This window comes from Schistocerca cancellata, chromosome 9, assembly GCF_023864275.1.
Source record: "Schistocerca cancellata isolate TAMUIC-IGC-003103 chromosome 9, iqSchCanc2.1, whole genome shotgun sequence".
In the NCBI taxonomy this organism is placed as follows: domain Eukaryota; kingdom Metazoa; phylum Arthropoda; class Insecta; order Orthoptera; family Acrididae; genus Schistocerca; species Schistocerca cancellata.
The window spans coordinates 308,119,880-308,142,381 of NC_064634.1; the positions used below are offsets into that span (position 1 = coordinate 308,119,880).

General features: G+C 41.4%; 1 protein-coding gene across 1 annotated transcript in view; it reads right to left on the minus strand.

The window, feature by feature from the left end:
- Nucleotides 1–22,502, minus strand: part of LOC126101561 (cap-specific mRNA (nucleoside-2'-O-)-methyltransferase 1) — a 275,895-nt gene that overhangs the window by 151,351 nt on the left and 102,042 nt on the right. The window contains exon 9 of the mRNA XM_049912198.1: nucleotides 4,780–4,876. Coding sequence (XP_049768155.1) covers nucleotides 4,780–4,876 — 97 coding nt within the window. The remainder of the gene's footprint in view (nucleotides 1–4,779; nucleotides 4,877–22,502) is intronic.

Consider the following 22,502-nt stretch of genomic DNA (forward strand, 5'->3'; position numbering starts at 1 on the left):
TTCATATGTTATGATCATTCATGACACATTAAAACAGTATTTTCAAAGAATGGAAAGTACAAGTTGTAATATCAACAATATTATGAAAAGAATAGATTGCTACTCATCGTAAAGGTGGTACATTGAGTTGCAGACAGGCAAACTATAAAGACAGTTACACATTTAGCTTTTGGCCAAAGCCTTCTTCAGAAAAGAAATCACTCACACATCACACATGCAAGCACACCTCATGCACACATAACACTATCTCTGGCTGCTTGGGCTAGAACGCAATTTTGCATTGAATGAAAGCAGTAATCTGGAGTGGGCAGGGGAAGGGGAGGGTACAGCGTGGCATAGCGTGCAGGGTCTACCCTGTGGCAGCACAAGGCTGCCAGGCTCAGTCTCAGGAAGCTGAGGGGGAGGCGGCAGCAGAAAAGGAGAGGGACAGAGAAGGGAAAAGAGACATGAAGTGGGAGAAGGTGTGGGGCAGAGGGAGCAGAAACTGTTCCATGGAGGATGTGGGAACAGTAAGTTACTGTAAGATGTGGATGAGATCATTTCAGAAGCAAAGAATGTGTTGTAAGGATAACTCCCGTCAGCACAGTTCAGAGAAGCTGGTGGTGGACAGGAGGATTCTGATGGCTCAGGTTGTAAAGCAGCCATTGAAATCAAGCATGTTATGTTCAGTCCCATGTTGTGCCACAGGGTGGGCCACTTTGCTCATGGCTAATGTTTAGTGGTGGCCATTCATCATGGTGGACAGCTGATTGGCAGTCACACCAATATACAAATCTGAGCAATGATTGCAGCAGAGCTGGTACATGACATGGGGCAGGATAAACCTGTGACATGACTGGAATATGAAATGCTCATGCCTATATAAAACCCCACATTCCCACTTTCTATATGTTCCTCAAAATCTACAAATCCAATAATACTGAAAGCCCCATTGTAGCTGCTTATTGTGACCACACTGAAATGATTTCAGCCTTCACTGATCAACCCAAGTGTCCAAATTGTAGCCTCCCATATCAAAGATACCAACCACTTCTTTCATTGACCCTCCAAATCCCAACACCTTTACCTCCTAGATCCCTACTCATCACTGCTGACAGCACTTCCATGCACACCAATATCTCTCACACCCATGTTCTTGCCATTACTGAACACTACTTTTACCAATGTGCTTCAGACTGCAAACCCACTACCTCATTCCACATACACTTTATTAAGTTTGTATACAAACAAATCCACAGTAACCATGGGCACCCGCATGGCACCATCCTATGTCAACCTGTTTATGGGCCACCTAGAGCAAACCTTCAATAAACTCTTCACCATTTACAAGCCACATCACTTTGAATAAAACACTCAAGCTTTAGATAGCTGTTTTTGCCCATCGTCAGCAGGAATTAAAGTCAATGCTTTTAACTAGAAAAGACGTGGCTGATAAACCAATAAATTTTTATTGAAGTATTCCACCGCAAAAGATTCTGTGCAGACACAGAAGACACCTTCTTAGCTTTCAAAAACTCCAAACCCCCGGTCTGGTTCAGTTTCGTTGATGATATCTTCATGACATGGATTCAAGGCCAAGACACCCTATCCTCATTTCTTCACAACCTCAACACACCTTCTTTCCCATCAGCTTTGCCTGCTCCTCTTCAACCCAGTGTGCCACCTTCCTAGACGTTGACTTCTTCGTCTCTGATAACTCCATCCACACCTCTGCCCACATTAAACCAGCCAACCACCAATAGTACTTGCATTTCGACAACTACCATCCTTTCCACTCCAAAAAGTGCCTCCCTCACAGCCTGGTCACCCAAGGATAACAAATCTGCACTGACAAGAACTACCTTGTCCACTATGCTGAAAGTCTAACAAAGGTCTTCACATACAGGTATTATCCCTCAAAATAACATACTGGAGTAGATCATTCCAGACCAGTCACAATCATCCTACCTGGGAAAGCATTCATGTGATTAACATACTAATCTGCAACCACTGTGCTGCTTTCTATGTGCTGTCTGTCCACATCAATTGCCATCGACAAACTGTGGCCAATAGACAGCTGGATCACCCACTTGCTAAACACGCTGCACAATACAATGTGCTTCACTTCAGTGACTGTTTCACATCCTGTGACTCCTGGATTCTTTTTACCAACATCCTAGTTTTCCAAATTGTGCACGTGGGAACTCCCCCTGCAATATATCCTCTGTTCCCGTAACCCCTTGACATCAACCTTCTAGTCATCTCCTTCATCCATCTGTCCCTTTTTTGACCCCCTCTCCAGCACCACACAGCCTCCTATTCCACCAATGCATTCACTTCTCTCTCTCCCTCCCCCCTCCCCTTTCCTCTACTTCTCTCCTTTTCCACTCCACTCCCCCCCCCCCCCCCCACCCCCCACCCAACTATTCCTCAAACCTCCAGACTGTACCTAGCCAGCCCTACCCTGTTCCCACTGTGTCCCTGCATGCTCCCACAAGCAGCACTACACCCTCGCCCACCCCTACCCTACTATCCTCCCTCCCCTCACCCCAGCCCCTCCTTACCCCCACTACCCAGACTGTTTCTCCCCTCAGGTGCTGTTGCTGACAGTCCAGCCTTATGCCACAGACAGTGGTCATGTGTGTGAATTGTACTTGCATGAATATGTATGTGTGTGTGTGTGTGTGTGTGTGTGTGTGTGTGTGTGTGTGTGTGTGTGTGCGCGTGCATGTGTGTGCGTGTGTGTGTGTTTTTCTACATCAGAAGAAGGCCTTTTAGACAAAAGCCCCCATGTACAGCACTCTATTTGTTGTGCCTGTCTGCGACTCAACATGTCCTCTGTACGGTGAGTAGCAATCTATCCTTTCCAAAATACTGGAGACACAGAATTTCAAATTTACAAGCAGAATGCATAATAAATAAATGTAATAGTGATGAGGAAGAAACAGAACAGAATCTCCAGACTGAAAGAGCAAATGCTCTAAACACTGTACTATATACACTCCTGGAAATGGAAAAAAGAACACATTGACACCGGTGTGTCAGACCCACCATACTTGCTGCGGACACTGCGAGAGGGCTGTGCAAGCAATGATCACACGCACGGCACAGCGGACACACCAGGAACCGCGGTGTTGGCCGTCGAATGGCGCTAGCTGCGCAGCATTTGTGCACCGCCGCTGTCAGTGTCAGCCAGTTTGCTGCGGCATACGGAGGTCCATCGCAGTCTTTAACACTGGTAGCATGCCGCGACAGCGTGGACGTGAACCGTATGTGCAGTTGATGGACTTTGAGCGAGGGCGTATAGTGGGCATGCGGGAGGCCGGATGGACGTACCGCCGAATTGTTCAACACGTGGGGCGTGAGGTCTCCACAGTACATCGATGTTGTCGCCAGTGGTCGGCGGAAGGTGCACGTGCCCGTCGACCTGGGACCGGACCGCAGTGACGCACGGCAAGACCGTAGGATCCTACGCAGTGCCGTAGGGGACTGCACCGCCACTTCCCAGCAAATTAGGGACACTGTTGCTCCTGGGGTATCGGCGAGGACCATTCGCAACCGTCTCCATGAAGCTGGGCTACGGTCCCGCACACCGTTAGGCCGTCTTCCGCTCACGCCCCAACATCGTGCAGCCCGCCTCCAGTGGTGTCGCGACAGGCGTGAATGGAGGGACGAATGGAGACGTGTCGTCTTCAGCGATGAGAGTCGCTTCTGCCTTCGTGCCAATGATGGTCGTATGCGTGTTTGGCGCCGTGCAGGTGAGCGCCACAATCAGGACTGCATACGACCGAGGCACACAGGGCCAACACCCGGCATCATGGTGTGGGGAGCGATCTCCTACACTGGCCGTACACCACTGGTGATCGTCGAGGGGACACTGAATAGTGCACGGTACATCCAAACCGTCATCGAACCCATCGTTCTACCATTCCTAGACCGGCAAGGGAACTTGCTATTCCAACAGGACAATGCACGTCCGCATGTATCCCGTGCCACCCAACGTGCTCTAGAAGGTGTAAGTCAACTACCCTGGCCAGCAAGATCTCCGGATCTGTCCCCCATTGAGCATGTTTGGGACTGGATGAAGCGTCGTCTCACGCGGTCTGCACATCCAGCACGAACGCTGGTCCAACTGAGGTGCCAGGTGGAAATGGCATGGCAAGCCGTTCCACAGGACTACATCCAGCATCTCTACGATCGTCTCCATGGGAGAATAGCAGCCTGCATTGCTGCGAAAGGTGGATATACACTGTACTAGTGCCGACATTGTGCATGCTCTGTTGCCTGTGTCTATGTGCCTGTGGTTCTGTCAGTGTGATCAGGTGATGTATCTGACCCCAGGAATGTGTCAATAAAGTTTCCCTTTCCTGGGACAATGAATTCACGGTGTTCTTATTTCAATTTCCAGGAGTGTATTACAGCTTGTATGTATTTTTTCAAATCCTAAATGTTTTCTGCTGCAGTTGTCTGGAAAACAACTAGAATTTTTAAAGTAAGGAAAAGTTTTTTGTTATTAAAACTACAACAAACATGTTAGGAGCTACAATTGTTAAAAGTACAAAAGAAATGAATGAATATGTGTGTAACTTACTGAATATTTATGATGAAAACAGAACAGGAAACATTCTGAAAGTCAGCACACACTGTAAAGATGATGGACTATATACTGGATACCACTGGCACAGAAGTGATGCAAGAAATACTTGATTGCCATTCAAAGGTGAAATAAAAGTCTATCAGCACACATAACTAGTGGAAATCTTATTAGAACTACAAAGGGATAATCAACAGAATACAAACCTGTTCTGACAATACTGAGAGCAACCAAGCATTGACAAAGATATAGTTGCTTAGACAGTATTTCTTGAATGTTCTCTTGACCCTCCACTGAAAACCCCTGCAAAACACAAATTACCAACCATCACTATGCATTAGGCCACAGCATATTACTTCTATAACACAGATAAATCCTTTATTTGCAATATTAAATACAAAACAAAGAAAAAACTACCTAGCACACAAAAATTAGAACAATTTAAATGGATACACTCATGTACATGACAGTATACCAAAAGAGAGCAGTAAAACCATTTTAAAATTGCAAATATTGAGTTGTTGTTGTTGTTGTGGTCTTCAGTCCTGAGACTAGTTTGATGCAGATCTCCATGCTACACTATCCTGTGCAAGCTTCTTCATATCACAGTACCTACTGCAGCTTGCATCCTTCTGAATCTGTTTAGGGTATTCATCTCTTGGTCTCCCTCTATGATTTTTACCCTCCACACTGCCGTCCAGTACTAAATTGGTGATCTCTTGATGCCTCAGAACATGTCCTACCAATTGATCCCTTCTTCTAGTCAAGTTGTGCCACAAACTCCTCTTCTCCCCAATTCTATTCAATACCTCCTTATTAGTTATGTGATCTACCCACCTAACCTTCAGCATTCTTCTGTAGCACCACATTTCGAAAGCTTCTATTCTCTTCTTGTCCAAACTATTTATCGTCCATGTTTCACTTCCATACATGGCTACATTCCAAACAAATACTTTCAGAAATGACTTCCTGACACTTCAATCTATACTCGATGTTAACAAATTTCTCTTCTTCAGAAACGCTTTCCTTGCCATTGCCAGTCTACATTTTATATCCCCTCTACTTCGACCATCATCATTTATTTTGCTCCCCAAATAGCAAAACTCCTTTACTACTTTAAGTGTCTCATTTCCTAATCTAATTCCCTCAGCATCACCTGACTTAATTTGACTACATTCCATTATCCTCGTTTTGCTTTTGTTGATGCTCATCTTATACCCTCCTTTCAAGACAATGTCCATTCCATTCAACTGCTCTTCCAAGTACTTTGCTGTATCTGACAGAATTACAATGTCATCGGCGAAACCTCAAAGTTTTTATTTCTTCTCCATGGATTTTAATACCTACTCCGAACTTTTCTTTTGTTTCCTTTACTACTTGCTCAATATACAGATTGAATAGCATCGGGGAGAGGCTACAACCCTGTCTCACCCCCTTCCCAACCACTGCTTCCCTTTCATGTCCCTCGACTCTTATAACTGCCATCTGGTTTCTGCACAAATTGTAAATAGCCTTTCGCTCCCTGTATTTTACCCCTGCCACCTTCGGAATTTGAAAGAGAGTATTCAAGTCAACATTGTCAAAAGCTTTCTCTAAGTCTACAAATGCTAGAAACGTAGGTTTGCCTTTCCTTAATGTTTCTTCTAAGATAAGTCGTAGGGTCAGTATTGCCTCACGTGTTCCAGCATTTCTAAGGAATCCAAACTGATCTTCACCGAGGTCGGCTTCTACCATTCGTCTGTAAAGAATTCGTGTTAGTATTTTGCAGCTGTGACTTATTAAACTGATAGTTCGGTATTTTCACATCTGTCAACACCTGCTTTATTTGGGATTGGAATTATTATATTCTTCTTGAAGTCTGAGGGAATTTCGCCTGTCTCATACATCTTGCTCACCAGATGGTAGAGTTTTGTCAGGACTGGCTCTCCCAAGGCTGTCAGTAGTTCCAATGGATTGTTGTCTACTCCCGGGGCCTTGTTTCGACTCAGGTCTTTCAGTGCTCTGTCAAACTCTTCACGCAGTATCATATCTCCCATTTCATCTTCATCTACCTCCTCTTCCATTACCAAAATATTGTCCTCAAGAACATCGCCCCTGTATAGACCCTCTATATACTCCTTCCACCTTTCTGCTTCCCCTTCTTTGCTTAGAACTGGGTTTCCATCTGAGCTCTTGATATTCATGCAAGCGGTTCTCTTTTCTCCAAAGGTCTCTTTATTTTTCCTGTAGGCAGTATCTATCTTACCCCTCATGAGATAAGCCTCTACATCCTTACATTTGTCCTCTCGCCATCCCTGCTTAGCCATTTTGCACTTACTGTCGATCTCATTTTTGAGATGTTTGTATCCTTTTTTGCCTGCTTCACTTGCTGCATTTTTGTATTTTCTCCTTTCATCAATTAAATTCAGTATCTCTTCTGTTACCCAAGGATTTCTACTAACCCTCGTCTTTTTATCTACTTGATCCTCTGCTGCCTTTACTATTTCATTCCTCAAAGCTACCCATTCTTCTTCTACTGTATTTCTTTCCCCCATTCCTGTCAATTGTTCCCTTATGCTCTCCCTGAAACTCTGTACAACCTCTGGTTCTTTCAGTTTATCCAGGTCCTATCTCCGTAAATTCCCACCTTTTTGCAGTTTCTTCAGTTTTAATCTACAGTTCATAACCAATAGATTGTGGTCAGAGTCCACATCTGCCCCTGTAAATGTCTTACAATTTAAAATCTGGTTCGTAAATCTCTGTCTTACCATTATATAATCTACCTGAAACCTTTTAGTATCTCCAGGGTTCTTCCATGTATCAACCTTCTTTCATGATTCTTGAACCAAGTGTTAGCTATGATTAAGTTATGCTCTGTGCAAAATTCTACCAGGTGGTTTCCTCTTTCATTTCTTAGCCCCAATCCATATTCACCTACTATGTTTCCTTCTCTTCCTCTTCCCACTGTCTAATTCCAGTAGCCCATGAGTATTAAATTTTCATCTCCCTTCACTACCTGAATAATTTCTTTTATCTCATCATACTTTTCATCAATTTCTTCATCATCTGCGGATCTAGTTGGCATATAAACTTGTACTACTGTAGGAGGCATGGGCTTCGTGTCTATCTTGGCCACAATAATGCGTTCACTATGCTGTTTGTAGTAGCTTACCCGCACTCCTATTTTTTTATTCATTATTAAACCTACTCCTGCATTACCCCTAATTGATATTGAGTATCAGGTTAAAATACTTCAATCCGTATATGAATTTCATTGAATGTTGTTATACACAACTAGTGCACACACATTATCATTTCAAAATTCTTTCAGAGCATAAGATGAAAGACACTGACAAGTTCAGTGTATAACATATTTTTAAGGATTCACAGAAAACATTTTTTCTCTCAACACACACTTAATAACTGTGAGATTCCAGTTTAGTGCAAAACCCAAATCAACACAAAACTGGCGTTTTGCACAGACAAAGCACTAAATGAAGTAAAAGTCAAATTAAATATCAGGAAACAATAAGACTGAGCTGGAAATGAATGGTACATCTCTGTGTTTAACTGATTATACTGCCGAGCACTTGTTTTCAGACACTATAATTTTATTCCATCATTAGAAAGAAGGATACTGTAATAAGTAGATCCAATAAATTAAATTTTGTAAAAGCTAAAACACATAAAGAATGGCCTAGATGATTACAAATTCAAAGAGAATTGAAAGATTATGGTTTAACATTTTGCCAATGGTGTCGTCATTAGACACATAGTGAAGCACAGATTGTAAAATAAAATCAGCAATATGCTTTTCAAAGGAATAATCCTTATATTTGCCCCAATCGATTCAGAGAAACCACAGAAAACCCAAATCTGGCACAGAGATGAACCACTGTTCACCCAAATGTGAGTCCTGAGTCCCAAATTCCAGGATGTGTAGAACCATGTACCAGTAATAAGTGATTCAGACTGCCGAGAGGTGGCGTGCACACAGGCCCAGCAGCACCAACTCTTGTGTGACAGGGAAGGTGAGTTTTACACCAGGATCAGTCATTTAAGAGGCATCAAACATAGTGAAAAAATGAATACAAGAATAAGCAAGCCTTTTCAACATTAAATGGTGTACTATCAGCATGTGTTTGTGTTTGTTTGTAAGGATGTGGGTTTTAAGGGAGAGGGTAAGGAGTCATTCCAATCCCGGGAGCGGAAAGACTTACCTTAGGGGAAAAAAAAGACAGGTATACACTCGCACACACACACACATATCTATCCGCACATACACAGACACAAGCAGACATTTGTAAAGGCAAATTCGCCTTTACAAATGTCTGCTTGTGTCTGTGTACGTGCGGATGGATATATATGTGTGTGTGTGTGTGTGTGTGTGTGTGTGTGTGTGTGTGTGTGTGTGTGTGTGTGAGCGCGCGCGCGCGCGACGTATACCTGTCCTTTTTTCCCCCTAAGGTAACTCTTTCCGCTCTCAGGATTGGAATGACTCCTTACCCTCTCCCTTAAAACCCACATCCTTCCATCCGCACATACATAGACACAAGCAGACATTTGTAAAGGCAAAGAGATTGGGCAGAGATGTCAGTCGAGGCAGAAGTAAAGAGGCAAAGATGTTGTTGAAAGACAGGTGAGGTATGAGTGGCGGCAACTTGAAATTAGCGGAGGTTGAGGCCTGGCGGATAACGAGAAGAGAGGATATACTGAAGAGCAAGTTCCCATCTCTGGAGTTCTGACAGGTTGGTGTTAGTGGGAAGTATCCAGATAACCCGGACGGTGTAACACTGTGCCAAGATGTGCTGGCCGTGCACCAGGCACCGTGCACGGCCAGCACATCTTGGCACAGTGTTACACCGTCCGGGTTATCTGGATACTTCCCACTAACACCAACCTGTCAGAACTCCAGAGATGGGAACTTGCCCTTCAGTATATCCTCTCTTCTCGTTATCCGCCAGGCCTCAACCTCCGCTAATTTCAAGTTGCCGCCACTCATACCTCACCTGTATTTCAACAACATCTTTGCCTCTTTACTTCCGCCTCGACTGACATCTCTGCCCAAACTCTTTGCCTTTACAAATGTCTGCTTGTGTCTGTGTATGTGCGGATGGATGTGTGTGTGTGTGCGAGTGTATAACTGTCCTTTTTTCCCCCTAAGGTAAGTCTTTCCGCTCCCGGGATTGGAATGACTCCTTACCCTCTCCCTTAAAACCCACATCCTTTCGTCTTTCCCTCTCCTTCCCTCTTTCCTGATGAAGCAACCGTTTGTTGCGAAAGCTTGAATTTTGTGTGTATGTTTGTGTTTGTTTGTGTGTCTATCGACCTGCCAGCACTTTTGTTTGGTAAGTCTCATCATCTTTGTTTTTAGATATATTTTTCCCACCTGGAATGTTTCCCTCTATTATATATATATTAAAAGGAGTGGTTTTGTAGTGAATATATATAAACAAAGATGATGTGACTTACCAAATGAAAGTGCTGGAGGGTCGACAGACACACAAACAAACACAAACATACACACAAAATTCAAGCTTTCGCAACAAACTGTTGCCTCATCAGGAAAGAGGGAAGGAGAGGGAAAGATGAAAGGATGTGGGTTTTAAGGGAGAGGGTAAGGAGTCATTCCAGTCCCGGGAGCGGAAAGACTTACCTTAGGGGGAAAAAAGGAGGAAAAAAGGACGGGTATACACTTGCACACACACACATATCCATCCACACATATACAGACACAAGCAGACATATTTAAAGACCATGAGGTTGAAATGAAAAAGAAAGATAGATATAAAAGGGGAAAGATAAAGGTGAACTAGAAAGCAATTGGAGATCTGGTATGAAAAAAGACGAAAAAGTGTTGGTTAAGTTGATCCTGTGGTGAACTTGGGTTGGTAGACAGCGATGTGCAAAAAGGTTAGGTGGTTGTGTTGCCGCTAAATCACGTTAAAGGACGGAGAAATTCGGGAAAATTTCGAGAAAATTTCGAAAAAACGTATTAAAGGAGTGGTGTTGTGGTGAAAGATTACGAAAATGGGGCTAACAATTGTAGAAATAATGACGTTAAAACCTGTGGGGAGCGGCTAAAATGATCAGTGAAGTGCGAAAAACGGAAGTGGAAATAAAGTTAAAGTTATTAGAACTAGCCGAAATGGTTGTTAAATACGTGAAAGCAGCTGTTATTGAACTAGAAACGGTGGATTTTATAGCAGCGGTAGTGTTGAAGGCGGAAAATAAAATTTTTTGGTTATGGTTGGGAAGTGGGTTACGTATTGTTGAGCATATATAGGCGGGATAAAATTGTATAGTAGATTACGGTAAAAGGGGAAGGTGAATACAAAGTGAAACTACTGGTAAAAACAGAAAGAGAAAATAAAGAGAAAAAAGAGAAATAAGACAACAGGAAAGATTTCGAAATGCAAAGGCGACAATAACAAACGTAATTGTTGGGTTCAAATTAATGATATGGTTATAATAGAAGGAAACATTTCACGAAGGAAAAATATACCTAAAAACAAAGATGATGGGACTTACCAAATGAAAGTGCTGGCAGGTCGACAGACACACAAATGAACACAAACATACACACAAAATTCAAGCTTTCGCAACAAACTGTTGCCTCATCAGGAAAGAGGGAAAGACGAAAGGATGTGGGTTTTAAGGGAGAGGGTAAGGAGTCATTCCAGTCCCGGGAGCGGAAAGACTTACCTTAGGGGGAAAAAAGGAGGAAAAAAGGATGGGTATACACTCGCACACACACACATATATCCATCCACACATATACAGAGACAAGCAGACATTTAAATATCTTTCCTTCTCCTTCCCTCTTTCCTGACGAGGCAACCGTTGGTTGCGAAAGCTAGAATTTTGTGTGTATGTTTGTGTGTCTATCGACCTGCCAGCGCTTTTGTTTGGTAAGTCTCATCATCTTTCTTTTTAAATATATTTTTCCCACGTGGAAGTTTCCCTCTATTATATATATATATATATATATATATATATATATATATATATATATATATATATATATATATATATATATATATATATATATATATATATATATATTCCCTCCCTTGACACCGCCCCTGATTTTTAGGAAGAATAGTGGAAAAATACTGAGCTTGATGGTTTGTGGCATTGTTAGTAACAACACAGTCAATTTCAACAACAAGTTGTGCATTGGAAAGTGTAAATGAAAAGTTCAAAGTACTGGCCCTCCTTCATGCAACACCTCAGTAGGAGGATACCCAGTCAAGTCCATGGCATGTGAAAGGCTTCTGCTAAGATCTACAGAAGTCACCACTTTCTACGACCACACATTTGCAAGACATGATAACCCATGTACGTTTCTGAGGATGTCTGGACAGCTGGTTTGCAACTTATTTGTCATGATGTTTCTACAAACTACTGTCAATTTTTCTTGAAGTTGCACCTGTCCACAACAATGAAGATCAAAATAAGTGTCAACTGATTACAACCTGTTGCATGAACATCATGCAGATATAAGTGGGCTGTCAATTTGTGGAATCATCAGTTGAGATATAATCAATTGAGTGATTTACATAACATCCTTGTATGAGGAGAACAGACCTGAGCTAGTCACGACATTTATATCATCATGTGAAAAAAATTCAATGGAAGCTGTCATTAAAGACTCCCCAGCACCAGTCCAAATTTAGAAAACACCTTGTCATAAATTTAATGTGGGATGGTGATCTGTGGAAGAATAAATTCAATACAGATACAGCTGGGAAATCAATGTAATGTTGCACAGATCATTATACGTAGTGTAATGGCATATGACATTAACAGGCAGCTCTGAATTCTCTGCAGTCCCTTCATGTGTTGAGTCTACTGACTTCACTGAGTTATCTTTTGACTGTGACTGTCAAGAGTACTCTTAAAATCAAACAACTTCTATCACCTCTTGCAAGGGTGTTAAACTAAGGCTACATTGAATACAATGGTATTTACTAGCAAGTCTCATTTCTATCACGATTAAAGTGAGATTGTGTGGATGCAGATTACCATCAAAGGGAGTCCTTTGTGACTGCAAAAGTCACACATCTTACTAAGATTACATAATGTCTTTTTTTTAGTTTTTCTGGAAGGTTGCTTTAGCTGTGCTGTAATGTAGCTTAATGAAACATCTGCTGGGTACATAAGCTAAATAGCCTGTAGAGCACTAAGAGAGTTCATGCAGATGCGAAATTTCCCTTCCCCAAGAAATCTCACCTGCTCCAATGCCTTGTTGACTGCCCACAGCTCTGCACAGTACACTGAGAAGTGGCTTAGTACATGGGTTTTAATCATACTATGATGGACAAAAGCACCCAAAATCATCACCTTGCTTAAATCCATCAGTAAAAACCACCATATGCTCACAACACTCCAATAAAATGCCATGAAAAACCTTTTTTAAAAGTATCGGCAGACTATTGATCTTACTGTACTTCCTCATGTCTGAGTTAAGTGGGGTCCTGGCAATTTTCCAGAGAGATATTTGCTCCATCCCTGCATGGTGGACAGCATCAAATGTATTTAAACTGGAAGGTCTAATTGATCTATAAACTATGTTGTCATTGTTCTATTCTGACAACCTCCCCCCCACCCCCCAAATTTTTATTGCTAAGACATTTTAAAACGTTTAGTGCCTTCAGACCTCTACATTTCAAATCATGAAGTTGTGACAGCCATGTTAGTCTCCGATCAAAGATTAGGCTCTGGAACTGCACTGACATCTTAAAATCCAAGATGGTGCCACTCATCTGAAGTTTTGATAAGGTAAAAGATTGACATGGAGGATTAAAATACGAGGCCTGTCTAAAAAGTATCTGACCTTTGACCAGAAAAAAATATTTCGAATAAATGACGGCATTTGGGGCCCTAATCCCCTTCACAGTACGCCCCTTATGCTTGCACACACTTAGCCCACCGATCCTTCCACTGCCGGAAACACCTCTGGAAGTCTTCTTTTGGAATGGTGTTCAGCTCCGTTGTCGTATTCTCCATTATCTCTTCTCTACTCTCAAAACAGGATCCTTTCAGTGGGTCTTCAATTTTGGAAACAACCAGAAGTTGCAAGGAGCCATGTCTGGCGAGTAGGGAGGTTGGCGAATGGCTGTAATTCCATGTTTGGCCAAGAAATTTTGGATTAAGAGCGCTGAATGTGCGGGGGCATTGTCGTGATGCAGTTGCCAGTTTTTCGCCATCCACATGTCCGGTCTTTTGCACCGACCTGCGTCACATAGTCACCGGAGAACATCTTGATAGTACTCCTTTGTCACTATTTGTCCTTCCGATGCGTATTCATGATGCACAATTCCACGGACATCAAAGAACACAGTTAGCATCACCTTGATTTTGCTTCGCACCTGCTGCACTTTCTTTGGCCATGGAGACTCGGGATGCTTCCATTGTGATGACTGTCTTTCAGTTTCTGGGTCATACCCATACACCCGTGACTCATCTCCAGGTATCAGGGTGTTCAGAAACCCAGGATCAGTGTTTGTGGTGTCCAGAAGGTCCTGTGGAATGTCAAAACACAGGTCTTTTTGTTCTGGAAACAACAACTTGGGCACGAATTTCGGAGCCACTCGTTGTATGTTCAAATCATCATGCAAAATTGCATGTGCAGAATTTTTACTCACTTTAACCTCTTGGGCAATCTCTCGCACGGTCAAATGACGATCTGCCATCACCAAACTTTGCACCCTCTCAACAACAGCTGCACTCCAAGCAGTTTGGGGCCTGCCAGAACACTGGTCACTCTCCACTGATGTGTGGCCATTTTTGAATTGTTTGAACCACTCCTTAATTTGTGTTACACCCACACTCAACACATCTTCTCCAAACACCTGCTGAATCTTACGAACTGTTTTGCTTTGAGAATCACCAAACTTTTGACAAAATTTGATGCAGTATCTTTGCTCAACACGTTCAGTTATCTTGAGAGAATTGGTAATCCGACGAACACATTGTGTAGCACCTCACTCAGCGGCTGACGCTCTGGAAGGCAGGGACAAAATTCACAAATGCGCATGAAGGTCTCTTCCTTTACTGTGTACAGTGGCGCAGTGTTGGCATCTCTATGTTGTGCAGGAAAATCAAAGGTCAGATACTTTTTCAGACAGACCTCGTACATACAAACAGATATTTTTCTGTAAAGAATTCCAAATCAGTCATACTAGTCCAATCCTCCTGCCTCCTTAAGTGTCAGCTATAGTTGACATGAAATATTCTTGAGACTGGAGGAAGAACAAAATACTGCAAAGTCACCCACAAGTAAGGAATATTTGATTGGGATGGTTATTGTGGAATAGGTACTACTGATTGCTATAATAAGAAGGTATGACGATCAAAAGCTACCCTGAGGAGCACCATTCTGTTGAGGGAATTGGTTGGAGTATGTATCACTGACTTGATACCACAAGTATTGTTCAATGAGGTAGGACTGCAATAATATGAAGAGATATCAATGAAAGCCCCTTTAATGCAGTTGAAGGACAATATTACATCTCTGAGTGGTATACACTTTCTTCACATCAAAGAAGACACCCATAAACTACTGTTTGCATGGTAAACACTTGTATCACACCTTCTAGTTGGGGTAGGTTGTCAAGTGTGTACTGGTACCTGTAAAAGCTGTAATAGAAACAGCTGATTATTCCCTTGGTTTTGATAGTCCACAATAGGTGTCACTTTATCATCCATTCAAGGGTCTTTCCTACACAGCTAGTAAGTGCAACACTGCTGTAGCTACCTGGAGATAATCTGTTCTTCTCTGATTTGAGAAGTGGTATCATAATCGCCTCCAGCCATAGATTTGGATAGTAGCTTTCAGCCCATACTTATTCAACAGGTGTAGGATGACTTCCTGTGCCCCTGTTTTTGTGTGTCATAGCATGCCATACTAGATCCTATAGGGGCCTGGACAAGCATCATATGCAGCAGTCAGCAAAGACTGTAGTTTCCACATGGAGAAGGGTCAGTTATATTGCTCTGAGTTGTTAGATGAGAAGTCTAGTTTGTGTGTCTCACTGTTCTCCGTATGTTGATGGAAGCAATGACCTATGTAGTAGGTGGAAGTCAGATCACAAGTGTTTTGTCATTATCTGCCCTGTATCTCTAGGTGCTGTTTGGAGGATAACATTTTTTAACAGGGCAGATAATGGGCCTGAGCTTTTGTTCCCTGATATCTTCCAAATTCACTCTTGTACCTTAGATGCTGTTATGGAGACACTAAAAGCTCTTTCCATGATATCCGTTTTATCTCCTTGCCGACTTACCAAGCTTTAGCTCTCACCTTCTGAAAGACTGAGAGATTTTCTCCACTGGGCTTATTTCTAAACTACACAATGCAAATTACCTTCTCTAATTAATGATACTCCCGATTCCACCATGAGATGGCTTTTCTTCTAGGCTGGCTAGAAGATGTAAGAATGAACAAATAAGCAGCACCCTGGATTAGATTTGTGGTCCTGGCTGCAATCAGATGGTTACAGCCATTTGGCTGCATAACTTCAAATTTGCTCTGCTGAACATTCACTTAGGTGGCCTCTGTTTGGGTGTTATAGTCTCAGCTATGTGAAGCCAGATGGGATAGTTGTCACTTAAGTATAGATTATTAGGTACTTCCCATGTAACAGTATCTGCAAGGGCAGGAGATCATTGGGAGAGATCTATAGTGGAGAACAACCTAGGAGCTGCGCAGAAGACTGTCGTTTTCCCAGTATTAAATATGCAGAGGTCCTCTGACACTACCAACTTCTCAATTACTCATCCCCTGGGGCAAAAGGAAGAAGAGCCTCAGAGCACATATGCTAAAATGACATCACCTAGTAAGAGAAATGGGCTGGGCAGTTGTCTCATGAGATCTGTAAGAGCTATGATGTCAAGGTGTTTCTGTGGTGGGATGTACACAGAGTATTATGTAATGCGAGATGATGCATATACTACTACTGCAGCCACTTATAACTCAGAGGTGAGGGTCATGGGGGGACAGTGGTGTGTTTCTTTAACAAATACAGCTTCACCTCCCTCTGCTTGTTTACTAATTAGGTCATCCTTCCTGTGAAGATTAAACCCTGGCAACACAGGATTATCTTTTGTCTTTAAGTGTGTCTTCTGAATGCATATGCACATAGGCTCTACTTGGACTAGAGATTTCAGTTCCTCCAGATGTGTCCTATAACTGTTCACATCCCATTAAAGGATGGCATCTATTTTAAACATTAGGTTAAACTCATTGATTCTTTAGTCTATGAGTGGAGTTCAAAATGTTGGAAAGAGAGGAAGGTGGACTTGGTGGATCATCCAAACATATTTCTGGGTCTATTGGGCATTTTTCTTTCCCATAAGATGTCACTGAAGCCCTATGGTTAAAGAGTTTGACATTGCTTTTTAGGTCTCTTCTTTATACTCATTGTTTTCCCTTTCTGCAAGGAAGGTGGTAAAGAAATAGATATAGATATGCTGTAATCAGATTTTGTTTTTTGAGCAGAGTTCACTTGCTTTACCTTTGTGCTTAATGCTTGTCAGTCAAACTAATAACTACAGTGATGTCTCCACAGGCACAGCTGCGCTGGGTGTATGCTTTGAGGTATCTGACTTGGCTCTACATTATGACAGTACAGAATGAGGTTGCAAATGTTGGAGGTTGCACAGCCTTAAAATTCTTTTTTGGTTCCTTTTATGGTAGCCACCTTGTGATCCAAAGCTCCTGAATCTCCTTTTCCTATGCACAGACAGTGCATTACTTTGACCAGACTAGATGTGTGCCTGAATAACTAACACAACATGGTGGTAGTGTACACAACAAGCCTGAATCATGAGCATCTAAACATCTTCCAGAGGCTGGCTTCCCTTTGCACACTGGCACTGTGACCCCCTGGTACTGAAAGCAGCAGTTCAGATCTGGGACTTACAGACAGACTCATAAGACATAAAACAGCCTTTACATATTCAGATAACATAGGTGAATTAAAGGTGAGTATCAAGGTAGGGTTCATATCCAAGAGATCACTAACTGATGTAACACCTTTGGTGTGACTGAGGCTGTTATGCATTTCAACAGCTATAGGACATTCCTCGAACCTCCCCCCCCCCCCCCCCTTCCCACAGTAATTTAAGTGCTTGACTACACATAATTGTCTCCTTTAGCAAGATACCATTCCATAACCTTTTAACAGATTCAGGAGCCCTGCAATTCCCTCCACACTCTTTTGTGTAGAGTACCCTCTTCTCTCTTCATGACAATGAGTACATTATTACGAATTTACTGTTATAAATTATTGAAATAGATGAGTTAGGTGGACTGTCCAACTGGGGTCTCTTTGTGAAGTGGGTATGAAAACCCTCAAGTGGCCCAACCCTTCTACTAGAAGTTTGTTGTTATTGTGAACCATTTCAGTTACATGAGACTGGGAAATTATTCCTCCACTCAGACAGAGCCCCCATGTCTACGTAAACCTTTTGCAACTGTATAATGTATTATTATTATTATTTCTTTCTATTCTCAGACGTTATGTCTGGTCAAAAATGGACAGTGACGCGGACCTTGATCAAGCGTGACTTCCTTTTAACTGTACGGTATATATTATAGTGCATTTAGGAACTTTCGGGTCATTGAACATGTATCAATAATTACAGATTTTTGTAGTTGTATATATATGTTTGGATGTAGCTGTATTGCATTGATGTACTGGTGGATATTGTGAGGTATGACTCCTGTAGTTGATAGTATAATTGGTATAATGTCGACTTTATCCTGATGCCACATGTCCTTGACTTCCTCAGCCAGTTGGATGTATTTTTCAATTTTTTCTCCTGTTTTCTTCTGTATATTTGTTGTGTTTGGTATGGATATTTAAATTAGTTGTGTTAATTTCTTCTTTTTATTGGTGAGTATGATGTCAGGTTTGTTATGTGGTGTTGTTTTATCTGTTATAATCGTTCTGTTCCAGTATAATTTGTATTCATCATTCTCCAGTACATTTTGTGGTGTGTACTTGTATGTGGGAACGTGTTGTTTTATTAGTTTATGTTTTATGGCAAGTTGTTGATGTATTATTTTTGCTACATTGTCATGTCTTCTGGGGTATTCTGTATTTGCTAGTATTGTACATCCGCTTGTGATGTGATCTACTGTTTCTATTTGTTGTTTGCAAAGTCTGCATTTATCTGTTGTGGTATTGGGATCTTTAATAATATGCTTGCTGTAATATCTGGTGTTTATTGTTTGGTCCTGTATTGCAATCATGAATCCTTCCGTCTCACTGTATATATTGCCTTTTCTTAGCCATGTGTTGGATGCGTCTTGATCTATGTGTGGCTGTGTTAGATGATACGGGTGCTTGCCATGTAGTGTTTTCTTTTTCCAATTTACTTTCTTTGTATCTGTTGATGTTATGTGATCTAAAGGGTTGTAGAAGTGGTTATGAAATTGCAATGGTGTAGCTGATGTATTTATACGAGTGATTGCTTTGTGTATTTTGCTAGTTTCTGCTCGTTCTATAAAGAATTTTCTTAAATTGTCTACCTGTCCATAATGTAGGTTTTTTATATCTATAAATCCCCTTCCACCTTCCTTTCTGCTTAATGTGAATCTTTCTGTTGCTGAATGTATGTGATGTATTCTATATTTGTGGCATTGTGCTCGTGTAAGTGTATTGAGTGCTTCTAGGTCTGTGTCACTCCATTTCACTACACCAAATGAGTAGGTCAATACTGGTATAGCATAAGTATTTATAGCTTTTGTCTTGTTTCTCGCTGTCAATTCTGTTTTCAGTATTTTTGTTAGTCTTTGTCTATATTTTTCTTTTAGTTCTTCTTTAATATTTGTATTATCTATTCCTATTTTTTGTCTGTATCCTAGATATTTATAGGCATCTGTTTTTTCCATCGCTTCTATGCAGTCGCTGTGGTTATCCAATATGTAATCTTCTTGTTTAGTGTGTTTCCCCATGACTATGCTATTTTTCTTACATTTGTCTGTTCCAAAAGCCATATTTATAGCATTGCTGAATACTTCTGTTATCTTTAGTAATTGGTTGAGTTATTGATTTGTTGCTGCCAGTAGTTTTAGATCATCCATGTATAACAAATGTGTGATTTTGTGTGGGTATGTTCCAGTAATATTGTATCCATAATTTGTATTATTTAGCATGTTGGATAGTGGGTTCAGAGCAAGACAGAACCAGAAAGGACTTAATGAGTCTCCTTGGTATATTCCACGCTTAATCTGTATTGGCTGTGATGTGATGTTATCTGAATTTGTTTGGATATTAAGTGTGGTTTTCCAGTTTTTCATTACTATGTTTACGAACTGTATCAATTTAGGATCTACTTTGTATATTTCCAATATTTGTAGTAACCATGAGTGGGGTACACTATCAAAAGCTTTTTGGTAATCAATGTATGCGTAGTGTAGCGAACTTTGTTTAGTTTTAGCTTGGTATGTCACCTCTGCATCTATTATCAGTTGCTCTTTACATCCTCGTGCTCCTTTGCAGCAGCCTTTTTGTTCTTCATTTATAATTTTGTTCTGTGTTGTATGTGTCATTAATTTCTGTGTGATGACTGAAGTTAATATTTTGTATATTTGTGGTAGGCATGTTATGGGGCGATATTTAGCTGGGTTTGCTGTGTCTGCTTGATCTTTAGGTTTCAGATAGGTTATTCCATGTGCAAGTGTATCAGGGAATGTGTATGGGTCTGCAATGTAACTGTTAAATAATTTAGTTAGATGTGAATGTGTTGAGGTGAACTTCTTTAGCCAGAAATTTGCTATTTTATCATTTCCAGGGGCTTTCCAATTGTGTGTAGAATTAATTGCTCGGGTGACTTCATGTTGCAAAATTATCACTTCAGGCATTTGTGGTATCATCTTGTATGTGTCTGTTTCTGCTTGTATCCACTGTGCATGCCTGTTATGTTATACCGGGTTTGACCATATGTTGCTCCAGAAGTGTTCCATGTCTGTTATGTTTGGTGGATTGTCTATTTTAATGTGTGTGTTATCCAATGTTTGGTAAAATCTCTTTTGGTTTGTGCTGAATGTTTGGTTTTGTTTCCTTCTATTTTCACTTTTTTTGTACCTTCTAAGTCGTTTGGCCAATGCTTGTAATTTCTGCTTTTTTTCATCTAATTGCTCTATTGCTTCTTGTTGTGAGATTTTACCCAACCTTTTTCATTTTTTGTCTGATATTTCATTTCTTATAAATTGTGTTAGCTGTCCAATGTCTTTTCTCAGTTTTTCTATTCTGATCTGTAGCCTGTGTTGCCATGCTGGTTTTGTGGGTTTCTTCTGTGTGTTGGTTTGTTCTGATCTCTGCCTAGTGTGTATATTTAGTGTAGTGAGTGCTCCTATATAAACCAGTAGTTGTAACTTTTCCATAGTTGTGTTTTCATTTATTTTGTTGTGTATGATTGTGTTGATAGTTTTTATTGTTGTTTCGACTTGTGGGTTATTTGGCGGTCTATGCAAGAATGGTCTAATGTCTGTATTTGTGTCTTTGTATTCTATATATGTCAGCTGAAATTTCTCTTCTATATCTAACACGTGTGTCTCTTCGTGTTCTATTTGTGCTTGTTCTGGTGGCTGTCTTAAGATTTCATTTTCCTCTGATTGTTTAATTGATGCGTGTTGGTCTTTGTTTGTTTGCTCTGGGATGTTTGAGTCCATTACTGTATTTTCTTCTTCTTCTGATTGCACATTATTTTGTTCCAGTATTTGTTGTACTTGTTGTTTGATGTTTTCTAATTCTGACTGGGGTATCCTGTTATTTTTTATTATTACACGGATCTGATCAGCTAGTCGTTGTTCTGTTAAAAATTTTAATTCCGGGTATCTGGTAATAAATGTTGTGTATACTTGTGATCTGTATCCAGTTGTGTTGGTTCCTAGGTTTGTTGTTTGGTAATAACAGAACATGAGGTGTCGATTAACTTCATCTGACCATCTCATCCTCTGTCTTTGTTTTCCTTCTAGGGTGGTTGCAGGAAGCATATCCAGCAAAACACCTCTATTTGGATTTAAATCATTTTACAGTTGGCTAGCAGTGTCGTTACCATTGTGGGCGGGCATAGGGTTCAAGCGTCGTCCCCGACCATGACGGCGCTTGTCCGAGGCTTCTTTAGTTCTGTCCTGAACCAAGTAATCACACTAAAAGGGGGGTTAGCCCTATTAGTGGTTTGTTCTTTTCGTCGCCTTTTACGACTGGCAGAACATACTGGAGGCTTATTCTTTTCCTGGGCCTCCACGGGGGTTATTATTATTATTATTATTATTATTATTATTATTATTAAGTATTGTAACAGCGTCAACATATTTTATCTTTCTTCTGAGGCTGGGGCAGGGAGGCGAGGGCCCACATGCCATATTGACAATGCTAACACTGTGGCTTCAGCACTGATGGTGTTCCATTGCCCAAATGGCCAATGAACTTCTCCCACTCCTTTCGTGCAGATAGGGTGAGTTTTACATATAGTGGACCTGGAAGGCAGCTTGTCCTCTCTGTTATTGGCCTTGACATGCATTGGATCGATCTTGGAGAAACTGTAGTTTCCTGCAATACCTCCCCCTATGTAGGAATTCTTTCCAAAAAATCACATTGGTGTCAGTCCGGCCTTCCTCTTATTACCCCTAAATTCACAGTTTATTGTATCATCCACACTCCTAGCTTGGCCGTATGTACACAAATGAGGTGCAGCAGGTTCCACAGAGGTCACCTATTAATGACCATTTGCCTCACCAGTCATGCATGCCAACAGTGCACATAGAGGTTTACACCATCCTCACAATCCACACAGTTAAGCCAAGCTCCTCATTGCCTGTGACACACAATGTTTCACCACTGCGCAGCAAGATGATCACTGAAACATGCCTGTTACAGTGGGCTGGTGGTGCTCCATCTCATCAAAACCTGCGTTCTCCCAGGCCATACATACT